The sequence below is a fragment of the Austrofundulus limnaeus genome, unplaced genomic scaffold (assembly GCF_001266775.1).
Source record: "Austrofundulus limnaeus strain Quisiro unplaced genomic scaffold, Austrofundulus_limnaeus-1.0 Scaffold1036, whole genome shotgun sequence".
Classification (NCBI taxonomy): Eukaryota; Metazoa; Chordata; class Actinopteri; order Cyprinodontiformes; family Rivulidae; genus Austrofundulus; species Austrofundulus limnaeus.
Genome location: NW_013953438.1, coordinates 98,862 through 110,366, shown reverse-complemented (window position 1 = coordinate 110,366; position 11,505 = coordinate 98,862). Strand labels below are relative to the sequence as shown.

Below are 11,505 nucleotides of genomic sequence, written 5' to 3'. Positions count from 1 at the left end.
ATGGAGTCCTGTCTGTGTTTCCTGTCTGCTTTCAGGAAAGCCCAGTCAGGATAACCACACTGCTCCAGGGCCTGTCGTGTGTGTGATTTCTCTGAAAGCCGAATTTTGCCTGAAACTCTCAGACTGAAGAAGTCTCTCGGAGAAGAGACGAAACGTTTCATTAGAGAAGAACCGTTCACAAGACCTATACAATTTTTTTTCTTTTTAATGTGTGTTGTATTAGTGTCCTGATGTTTCTACGCTTTCCTGTGTGATGATGTGTTCAGGGTCTCTGTGCAGAACGGGATTTCAAAGTTGTCCACGGTGGTTTTACGGGAAGTCCGGTTCGCTGCCTGAGACACGTCCCGGGGACCAGGTAAGTTCAGACAAACCAGACATCACATTCCAGCTGATTTACCTGAGCTGAACTTGTTTCATTCTCTCAACTCGTTTCCTTTAGTTCAAAGCTTCTTTTATGAGATTTACTGTGGCAAACTTAAAGTTATTTATTATATCCAAAGAACAAAGTGGTAAAAAAAAAGAAGAAATGCCTTTAAAAGAGACAAACAAATGTAAAAACACTTTGATGTTTTACTAAGTTATTCAACAGTTTGTATAATACAATATAAAACACACTGGTCTCACTTTGACAAAAGAAAACCAGAAGACATTTAGAGAACACATTTATCATTTATACCACCTTCTCCTAGAATTGTTGTTTTTCCTTTTTTGTTTCGTTTTATGTTGCGTTGACATTTTGCCGACAGCTTTAGATTGCTATTATAAACGAGTCATTGTTAAACACCGATAATAGAGTCTCTGAGTTTCATCAATAACAATAAACAGCAACAGTGTAGGGGGGAATTTCTGAATACAAGTCTTGTTTGAACTGAAGAACCTCTAATTTTATACACAGAGTCTAAAACACATCTTTCAGATTTCTTTCTTCATTATTTCTGTCGTCACGTCAGGTGTGTTGTGACCAGTGACGGGCAGAACGCCGACCTGCAGGTGTGGGAGCTCGGAGGAGACGACAGCGGTGAGTTTTATTTTCCTAAAGCTCCAGAAAGTGATGACGATGAGGTTTAACATGGGAATAAAGACAAACAGCTACAATGTTGTTTGAAGGAACAGCTGGTGGGTCATCCAGATGTTTCACACCACAGAACAGTTTAGCACGAGTCAAACAATGAGATACTGATGATAATGATTTATTATGGCTTAAACTGCAGGAAACATTAACGTCATTTACCACCTTGAAAATAAAAGACTGAAGTTATTTTCTTTAAAAAAAATATTAACTAGTCGTTTCATGATGTTTCTTTGGTGTGAACACAGTTTTTTTCTCTATTTTTTGTCTGAACAAGATCTTATTTTACTGTAGCATCATTGTTTACAATGTAAATCTAATTTTTTGTCTTATATTTTAATCTAGATGCAAAGCTTAAAGGAGCTGTTGTCTCAGCAACTATATCAGGTTTTCATTCACACAGCAGAGCTCCTGTCCTGAAATGACCTTTAGTATTTATCAGTTTGAGGTAAACAGAACTAAAAGCATGAATCTGAAACTTGATCAACAACATATTAACACTATTTCTAATAGTAACGCTATGATCTCAGCTCATGTTCTGTTATTTTTAGGTGGTATTTGTGGTCTGTAGCTGTTTTAAATGTCTCTTATGTAATAACAGATGTGATCAGGAGGACAGGAAGTGTTAAAGGGAGGAATGCTTCAGAGTCGGGCTGCAGGATCGCAGCTCGAGTTTCGACGCCGCCTCAAGTCCTTCACGGAGCTGGGATCAGCGACGTGCAGCTGACTCAGCTGATCTCAGGAGAGACGCTTTATAAACTCGGTAAAACGGTTTAATCTGTACAGCTGCTCGATTCAACCTAATGTTCAGATAACTTTAATGTTTTTGTCACGTTCTTCCAACAGACGTCGACTCAGACGAGCCTCTGAGCTCCTTACAGTTTGTGAGCGACTCAGTGTTCCTGGCCGGCTGCTTTAACGGCAGCGTGTGCATCGCGGACACTCGGACGTCTGCTGCTCCTCAGCTTCATCCTCCACCGTCATCCTCGGGTGAACCAGCCCTCTGGTGGACGGACGCCTCTTCAGCTCCGCAGCAGTCTGACTGTAAGGTGGTCAGGCTGTCCTCCTCTGGACGGGCCGTCGTGTCCGATTGGAGGAACTTGGGAGGAATCGCCTGTCAGGCTCAGCTGGACGTCCAAACACGTCCCGACAAACTGAAGGAAGCCTCGGTGTCGTGGGCTCCAGCACTGGCTGGATACATCTCAGTGTCAGGTCAGCTTCTGCAGACGCACTCACGTTTACCAACATCAAGAAAGAGAGTTTAAAGGGGACCTATTATGCAAAATTCACTTTTTAAAGGTTTTCTTACTCAACTTTGGGTATGTACTTCTTAAAAAAACAGTCCTAGGACCAAACAAATGCACCCAGGGGCATATTTACTCTAAGTAAATGTATTTTTAATGTATATTAATGACAAGTTTTATACTTCTGTCATTTTGTGATGTCACAAGCCGTACGACAACCCACCAGAACCTGCGTTCAGCCCCTCACCTAGCAACCCCCGGGTGAGGCTCCACCTCCTCAGTATAAAAAGCCGTCACCGTATTGTTGTGCAATGTGCAGCTCATTTCATAACAAGCCTCCAATAGGGCAATAGGTAGGGTGTTGGAGCAGAGAGTGGGAGACCAGGGTTTGAGACCGGCATGGACACAATTTAATTATTTATTTTCATTCGTTATGAACACGTTTTCTCATGTGCTTCTATTGTTTAGCTTATTAAAGCCTTGTTAAAGCCTATTTGTTCGAGTTTCTGAGGTATTTTGACCGCTGCTGCTCCCTGCTCTGGTAACAGCATGCAGAGTGAGCGCAGAGCAGAGGAGGAGGAGGAAAAAGAAGAAGCTGCGACCGACTCTGCCTCTGGGTCTCATATGGTTGTACAACGGAGCTTCTGCTATTATTAGCCATGCTAACGTAAACGCTGGCTTTGGAAGGCGGAGTTAAAGTCAACCGATTTTTGGAGGGCGTTACCAACAGAGCTCATTAACATAAACAGCTCTTCTGAACGGAAGTCAGAGCAGGCAGAACTAGAAAATGGGAAATTTTATTATCTGAGAATTATTTTGTGCATTAAATTGAATGAACATGGTCTGGATAGCCCACAGACATACCATAAACATTTCTAGGACCCATAATTGGTCTCCTTTAACACAAAGGCTCTAAATATGGGGTTTAATTTTAACAGCAGTGAAAAGATCACATGGCTTCATTTATCTTTTATTATTGAAGTTTATTGTGGTGCTCTGAAAGTTGGACCAGTCTTCATATATAATATATGATCTACCAACAAATAAACTGTTGTTAAAGTCGGGCTTTAAAATAAATATTTACAGCTTTAACTGACCGAAACAAAACAATTTAAAGTCATCACTGTTCAAAGTCTGCAGATACCCTGAGCATGATCACCAGTTACACTTTACACAACCTTAGAGGTCTTTGCAGGTCAAGAAAACAAAACCTGAGCCCAAACTTGTTTTATAGAATACATTTAGTTATGGTTCCCAGTAGAGACGGGTTTATAATTCACAGAAGAAGAAAAAAAAGGTTGAAGTAGTGAGATAGAATCTAGCAGCAGAGCTTCTGTCTCCTGGAGCTGAATGTGAGTTTCTGATGTCGCTGTGCTTCTGTCTGCAAAGAGAAATAAAAAAGTATTTTATCAAGTCATTTGCCTGGAAGGAAAAGTTTTATCTGGTGCATCTTATCAGCGGAGGAGAGGCTGCAAACATTAAACCTGATGAGATTTATAGTTTTCCTGCAAACGTTCTAACTGTGTGAACGCCATTAAGCTTTCATATTGTTGAGATGATTCATTTTTCTTCTGTAAATTTTCAGTACATATCTCATTTTGTGCTATTTTAACAATTCATATCATTTTCCAGCTCCTTCAGGACATTCCACCTATGACTTTTGGTATTTACTATTTATACTTTTTGAGATATTTATCTTTTTTTTTTTGGCCATTTTTGTTCTCAGAAAATCTTTAACATTTCTAAAAGCTTTTAAAGTAGTTAAACCTTTCCAGCACCTTACACCTTTTATCCTGGTTCTGCCTTTTTAACTGCTTTGGGCTCATTTTATCTTCCTTCACCTTCTTCTTTTTTTGTTAATAGTATCTTTTTTTTCTGTGTTTTCAGCTGTCTTTCTGCGCTTTTCAACTATTCTGCTAAATAAAGGTTTTGTGCTTCTATCAGCCTCTTTCTGCTAATTTAATCTTTTTATTGTTCATTTCAGCTGTTTTCTGCAATTGAAGCTACTTTTAAGCTTTTTTCAGCTAATGTTAGCCTTTTTCAGCTAAATTCAGCTTTTTGTGATAATTGTAGCTCCAACTTTCAGCTGCTTAATTCAGCAGATATGTGCTCTTTCTACTTCTTTGTGCTAGATTTTGTTTTTACATGCTTTTCTACCTTTTTTCCAGCTTTTTTTGGCTCTTTTACATCAAATTGCAAAATTTTTGTACATCTTTTATTTTTTCTGCAAAACTCTTTTCAGCATTAAAGGGGAAATATCATTCAAAATCCACTTTTTTAGCCATGAAATGGATTTCGTTGTGTACTATAGACCTGCAGAAGATTTAAATTTAGTCTCTCCTGGTGCTGCGTAGATATCTTTATATTCTGTTTGGGACATTCTCTTCAGTTTTCTATGTTGTTTTCTGAACTGTTACGTCAAGTTATTTGCAATGGAACTGCTAAATAAGGTTTGGACTTACAAACTACAATTTGGTGGTTTTCATTCTCCCCTGGTTCTGGGTCAGACTCTGGCTCCAACATGTAAGGCCGGATGGACAAGTCTTCCTTTGTTCGCATTTTTAATTAATTTAAAAAAAGTTTCTGCACCGTTATAGTCAAAAACCCCTCTATTAAACCAGAATGTATGGTTGTGGAAGCTGGAGGGGGCGAATCACCTCTTTCTGATTTAAAAAGACAGCATCAAAACGAGTTGATTCATGCTGCATTTTCACAGAAAATGCTAATTTTCTAGTTAAATGTAACGTTTAGATTAAAATCTACTTGAAATAGAAACAAAACCTATCTGGTTTGGTTTGACATGATTTGTGAGACATTGGGCCTCATGCAAGAACATGTTCGTATTCTTATCCTAAATTTCTCTTACTTTTCGTATGAAGGGTTCGTACGAACATGTCAAGTCAGATTCAACAAACTCTTCTATCTTCAGGAAAAGTGTGTAAATGAGCTGCGTAAATTCCACCTGTTTGTATCCAGCTGCTCGTGCACGCGAGAGGAGATTAGCATAATTACCACCCCAAAAACACCATATAAGGCTGTGTTTCCTGCCTCAGATACAAGTGTTCATTCATGAAAATGGCAGCGAAAACTAAAAAAATAAAAACTTTACGAGTTCAGAGATTGAAGTCCGTCTGTCAGAGATCCAGAAAAGAAAATCTGTCATTTTTAGCAGGTCAGCTGTGGAATAAAAAGAGCTGCTAAAAGTATAAACAACTGTGTTAAATCATTTTAATTTATTCAGAAGACACAGCGCTGCGCACCGTACACCCCCCCCCCTCCCCCCGTGCGCGCTGCGCGGGCGCAGGTGGTCTCAGATGCGGGTTTGAAATAAGCATTTTGAAATGTTTTCAAAATAAGTCTGGCACTTTGGAGAAAATCCAGGACTTCATCATGTATCCCCTCTGGCCTGGGAACGTCTTGAGTCCCCCAGGACGAGCTGGAAGGTGTCGCTGCGGAGAGGGGGTCTCTTTGCTGCTGCCACCGAGACCTGATCCCGGATAAGCGGCGGAAAACGGACGAACGGACAATTTATATTGTTAGTCTAAATTATTACATTTAAAATTAGAACTCTAATTGAAGCAGAATAGCCTATTGTCAAGATAATTATGGAGTGTGATTTATTTTCAACTCAAAATATCTTCAAACTAACGAAATATAAAGTTATTAGTGAGGAAAATCAGTCTGGATAACAGCAGACTGACTGCTCGTAAAATATACGACAGGTCTGGACCACTCGTGAATTTTGTTCATATCTGAAAAAAATCTTAGAATACGAAAACATTGGTGAATGCCACAAATTCTCCTAAATCACTCGTACGCACAATTTAAGAACAAATCTGTGCGTACGAACGGTTCTTGCATGAGACCCAATGTGAACTTGAACCTGTAGTTGGTATTTTCTTTTCCAGTGAGGGGTAATAACCAGCAATGGTTTCATTTTAGATCATTTGATGTTTGATTCAAGACTTACTGAGCACTTATTAACTGATGGGAGATCTGAATCCAAACAGACGGCCTGATTATGTTTCTCACCTTCCTCTTCACCAGGTTTCAGTGGAGCTGTTCAGATTTACAACACGTGTGTCTGGAAGACGGAGCTGCAGGACGTTCAGCCGCTGTTCCAGCATCGCGGCCACGCGGTTTCATCCGAACAGACCGACGGCTCCGCCCCCGCCTTCGTCACCTCCCACGTCTGGCATCCGGAGCGGCCGAGGACGCTGCTGTCTGCCGCTTCAGATGGCTCCCTTCACGTCTGGGACTGGGTGGAACCAGAAACGAAATGAGATCCTGTTAAATCTGTGATCACTAAAAGTGCAGCTGCAGAAAGAGATGTGGGTCAGTACGCTTTGTTCAAACCTGTGCTTATCAAAGAAAATTGACTCTGTTTTTAATGGAATAACTCCTGAACACACTGTGCATATATCAGCACTGCTAACGTGATGAGGAGATGATACTGGAATTATAAAAAGAGCAAACCGATGAAAAAAGGCAAAGCAGACAAAACTCTGTAAACTGAAGATTGATTGCAGCCTGAAATCCCAGCTGGTCCTGGTAACTGCTCTCATTTAAATATAGATTAATTTAGTACAAATCACATTTGAGCTGCAGGTTTCACTCACAAATAAAAGGTTTGCCTCCAGAGAGGTTCAGAGTTTGTTGGTAAAGATCTGTGAATCAATCATTATTTTTGCATAAACTGAGGCTGCATGTGTGAGACTTCTTTGCTTCCAGCATAAAGAAAATGAGTGGATTTCAGTTTTTCTCATAACGTCGCCTCAAAAACTTTCTGGAGTCAGGGTGCACAATATTAGAAGAATAGTGGAATGCAAATATTACGCAAAGTTTGTATTCATCTTAATTTCTTTATCTGCTACCATCTGCAACAGATGAACATCGCTTTCAGATTTTATTTCAAAAATCGTACTTTTACACAAAGAATTCCTGCAGATATGAAAGAATAAAGTCTTCTTCGTTTCATATTTTCCTCTTCTTTCACCTGGAACCGAAATTGAAAAATATCCGCAGCAGAAATTGTGTTTCGGCTTCAGTTGAGTTTTGCTGGTTTTGGTTCTCAAAGGGAGAAACGGATTAAAAACAGCATAACGTAAAAATGTTCAGATAATTGGTAAGTTTTTCTGTTAAAACTGTTTACAAGCAGAACAATTTTTTTCTTCATTTTTTTTTTGTTGTTGTTTGTAGTGACCTTTTAAACCCTTATTCTGAAAGCAAACTTGTAATGAATGGACTCAGCAAAGGTGCAAGGACACTTGAAACAGTTTTTGTTTTTGTTTCGTGTCAAATGTTCTGTCGATAAAAGCATTTTTATAAATCTATTAGAATTTTTTTTTACAAAAATAAAACCTTGTCAAGGTTGTCCTTTTAGTTGTATGTTTCACACACGATCATGTAGTTTGGTATCAGACTATATAAATCAAATTTAATTAAAATGTTATAAAAACATGGCCTCAGATATTCTTTGATTAGGGCCAGATCAATCATTACCAATCCTACCTTGATAGGAGGTGAAAAATAAAACTATTAATAAAACTGGGAACTAAAATAACCTTTTACACAGAACTGGTGCTCTGATCTCAAAACATTAAGTTTAATTAAAATACAGTTTAACTAATGTTTTCATTCTGCCATTTTTTAAAATAATTCAATCAAGTTCTATTTTAAAAGAAAATGGGAGTTCTTTTAATGTGCTGAACACAAATATTTGTACTGCTAATAATAGTTAATCTGGAAGTCGACAGAGGTGTCTAAAACATATGAAAGTTAAATGTTTATCAGTACATTACAGAAAATAATTAACTTTATCACAATATGCTAATTTTTTGAGAAGGACCTGTATTGTTCTTACATTTACATATGCACGACTGAGCTCTTTGTTTCTTTGAGAATTTCTCTCAAAAGGCACTTTATAAAGTTGTTTCAGTCTGATTTGGTTTCACTTGAGAATGCGAGCCAATGTGGACAGACTGACTCGTTGAATGTTGCTGAATATTGTGTTGATGTGGCTTTGAATCTCATGTAATCTTATTTTATTTCTTTCCTAAACCAAGTTTGCAATGGCAATTTCCTGTACCCCGGTGAACATTTGGCCCCTTCCTCCACCATGTTTGCGTCTCTCAGTCCTTTAGGGGGAAAAAATTACAGTATATGCCATTCATGAAGTAAACATGTCACCCATCCGATACATTATGACATGACGTATACTATATCATGTGAAATAAATTTTGGTTACATACCCTGTGTTCCAGTCTAAATGTCCGGATGACAGAGGAAACAGTAAAACGGCTCAAGTTGGGCTGCACCCTCTGTCCAGCTTCTTGTCAATGTCAGCCCATGGTTGATGACATGATCAACTAAGGTTGCTCTGATTTCATTTGAAAGTTGTTGTCTTCTTTGGCCATGAACTCCTCTACCAGCTCTACCTCTCACTCTTCCTCCCCCTCTATTCTCCCTCTTCCTTTTCCATTCTCTGCAACGTGTTCCATTGTTGTTGTGAGAGAAAGAGGTGCTCACCCATGATCTTTTTATAGAGCTCCTGATAGGAGTGTTAACAGTTAAGCATTCAGGTGTTTAGCCAGGTGGAACATGTTAATTAAGAGAGCTTAAGAGAAGTTTGATTTAATTTGTTCTGTTCTCATTGTCAACAGTTTGTTAAAAAGTTGATTTTTCAGTAGGATTATAATTTGGTGTTTAAAATGTTAATAAAATTATCTTGGTAAACAAATGTAATAATTATTGAATAGTGAATAAAAGGGGAAAAACATTCTAAAAGTTTGGTTTGATTTTGATTTGATTTATTCATTTCATTTACAAGTTTACATTACAAAAAATACAAAACTTATATCACAAAATAAAATGAAAGGCTGCAGAACGAAGAAAAAAAATCTTATAATATCTGCCCCTTTTTACAAAGAAAAAAAGAAGAAAAATATTAATCTTCTGGTTACAAAAAAATACAACAAAACAGAAACAACAAATAAAACTTACATAAATACCCCTTATTCTAATTTATATTTGATCAATAAACCAAGTTTAATCATTCTTTTAAACACAAAGATCCAGCATTTCTAACATCACTCTCCAGATCATTCCACAGTTTCACTCCCTGTATCGACGTACACCGTTCCCTCAAACATGTTCAAATCTGTGCTTCACAAACATTTCATTTCCCTTTTAAATTATAAGAGCTTTCTCTTTTAACAAAATTTAACTGTATATTCAAAGGTAACATGTTTTTATGAGCCTTAAACATAAGCTGTAGAATACTGTAATCAACCAACTCATGAAGATTTAATAATTCCAATTGACAAAACAATATATTTGATGGGTGACTGTAGTGTTTTCTAGTAATAACTCTTATTGCTCTTTTCTGCAAAATAAAAAAGGGGTTTAATATTGTTTTACATGCTTTTCCCCATATTTCAATACAATATATGAGCTGTGGAACTATTATTGCATTATACAACATATATAGAGATTTGTCATTAAATAACTCTCGAGCTTTGTAAAAGTTGATGCCTCTTTACATATTTTGAAGCATTGTTTGTGGGTTTGCAAGGGGACCCCCTGCATTACCTTACACCTCTGGAAACTGAGCATAATTAGCAATCTGTACAATTTTTCTGACTTTCAACTGGAAAGTGGTTAAAGTTGTGTTTGACGTCATTCGCAGACCCAGAACTCAGAGGTAAATCGAAAGCAACACGAGCAAAGAATATAAATCAAGTCTGGCTTATTTTTCAGCCTGTGGGTTATTTTAACTTCAGCAGCAGTTCGGTTTAATTATTAAACAGCAGCGAGTTCACAAACATCCTTCACAGAACGATCTCCACTGTCAAACATGACTCTCTTCCTAATGATTTCTACCCGGTCCAGCCAACGGTGATCGTATGAAAATACTGTATGTTTGGAAGGTTCTGACAGCCTCTGTACTTCTCTCCCAACAAACCAGAACAGATTTTTGAAATGATACACGACAAAGCTTTCAGTGCAGCCTTTGAGGTATTTCGTGTGATTGCAGGAGTCCCTGGACCACATTTTGCTCTGACGACACACACAGACTCAAAGTGAAAACAAAAGCAGCCGCGGTGTCACGGCTGGTAAAAGAATGGGAACCAAACTGGACATCCAGCGTCCTTTCATACCGACTAACAGACTATAACAAGAAAAACGTACATTTCCACCGCGCTGTGCCTCACCCCTCAGATGAAGTGAACTTCATGCAGAGTTTACCGTACTGCCTCCTTCCTCACCTCCTAAACACAACTTCTCACTAACCCCCAACACTAATGACACCAAATAATGATGAATGGCAGCCCTGTCCTGGAGTGAACTCTAATTTTCTCCAGTGCTTCAGTGAGACTCGTCCACACGCTACTGACCTGTCAAAATAAAAATAAATCCCCCGGTTACATTCAAGGTTGCTGTTACCACAAGGTGCTGAAAACTCACTCTGCGTTGCACAGTGTCACCTTTGGCCTTTTATAAACCGATTAAAAACAAATGTTTACATCTGGCACAAACATGTCGCAGCTGAAATAAAGCGAACAGCTCTAATTACGTCTGGGTAAACATATCCAGTCTGACACCTTGGTGTCCACGTGATCAGAGCTCACGCTCACTTTTGTTGCAAATCAATAGTCATTTATAGTTGATGCAGCGAGTGTGTGTCTGTTTTGGGAGGAGACAGTGAGGGGTCTTTTGAAAAAAACACAAGAAACTATAATTATATTGAGTGACAGAACAGCGAGCTGTGAGTGAACTCTCCGGTGGCCTGTTGGTGCGACAGCCATTATGACAGATGCTCAACCACAATGAGTCCCACCTCCTCTCTGATTCGTGAGGCATCAGAACCATCCTCTCAAGCCCCTCAGCGTCTGTTTGAGAACAGAAAGTTTCAATGGGAATTTGCCCAAACTGAACACGACGCTTAAAAAAGGGCGACGCAGAATGACTGACAGCTAAAAAATGTGGGTTCAACCTGAATCCTTTCTGGGTTTCCGTGCCACCAAAAAATCACACAACCACCTATTTTTCAGTGATGTTAGTGCCTCTCAACTATCACAAGGTCAAATCTTAGCTCAATGGGCCTCGTGCAAGAACCGTTCGTACGCACAGATTTGTTCTTAAATTGTGCGTACGAGTGATTTAGGAGAATTTGTGGCATTCACCAATGTT

The 11,505-nt window shown here is 38.7% G+C and overlaps 1 protein-coding gene and 1 long non-coding RNA gene across 2 annotated transcripts; one reads left to right on the top strand and one right to left on the bottom strand.

Annotated features, from left to right (window-relative positions):
* Nucleotides 1–266: 266 nt before the first annotated feature.
* On the top strand, nt 267–8,563 carry wdr73 (WD repeat domain 73; the record flags this gene model as incomplete). The annotated part of the gene is given in 5 exon segments (XM_014030297.1): nt 267–355; nt 951–1,018; nt 1,671–1,832; nt 1,916–2,281; nt 6,361–8,563. Coding segments are annotated over 5 exon segments (921 nt in total), but the record flags the coding sequence as incomplete, so codon positions are not given.
* LOC106533847 (uncharacterized) lies at nt 3,280–6,434 on the bottom strand. Its single transcript, XR_001312294.1, has 2 exons — nt 6,346–6,434; nt 3,280–3,694 (listed from the first exon to the last, which is right to left on the bottom strand). It is a non-coding gene; the product is annotated as an uncharacterized LOC106533847 (long non-coding RNA).
* Nucleotides 8,564–11,505: the final 2,942 nt, after the last annotated feature.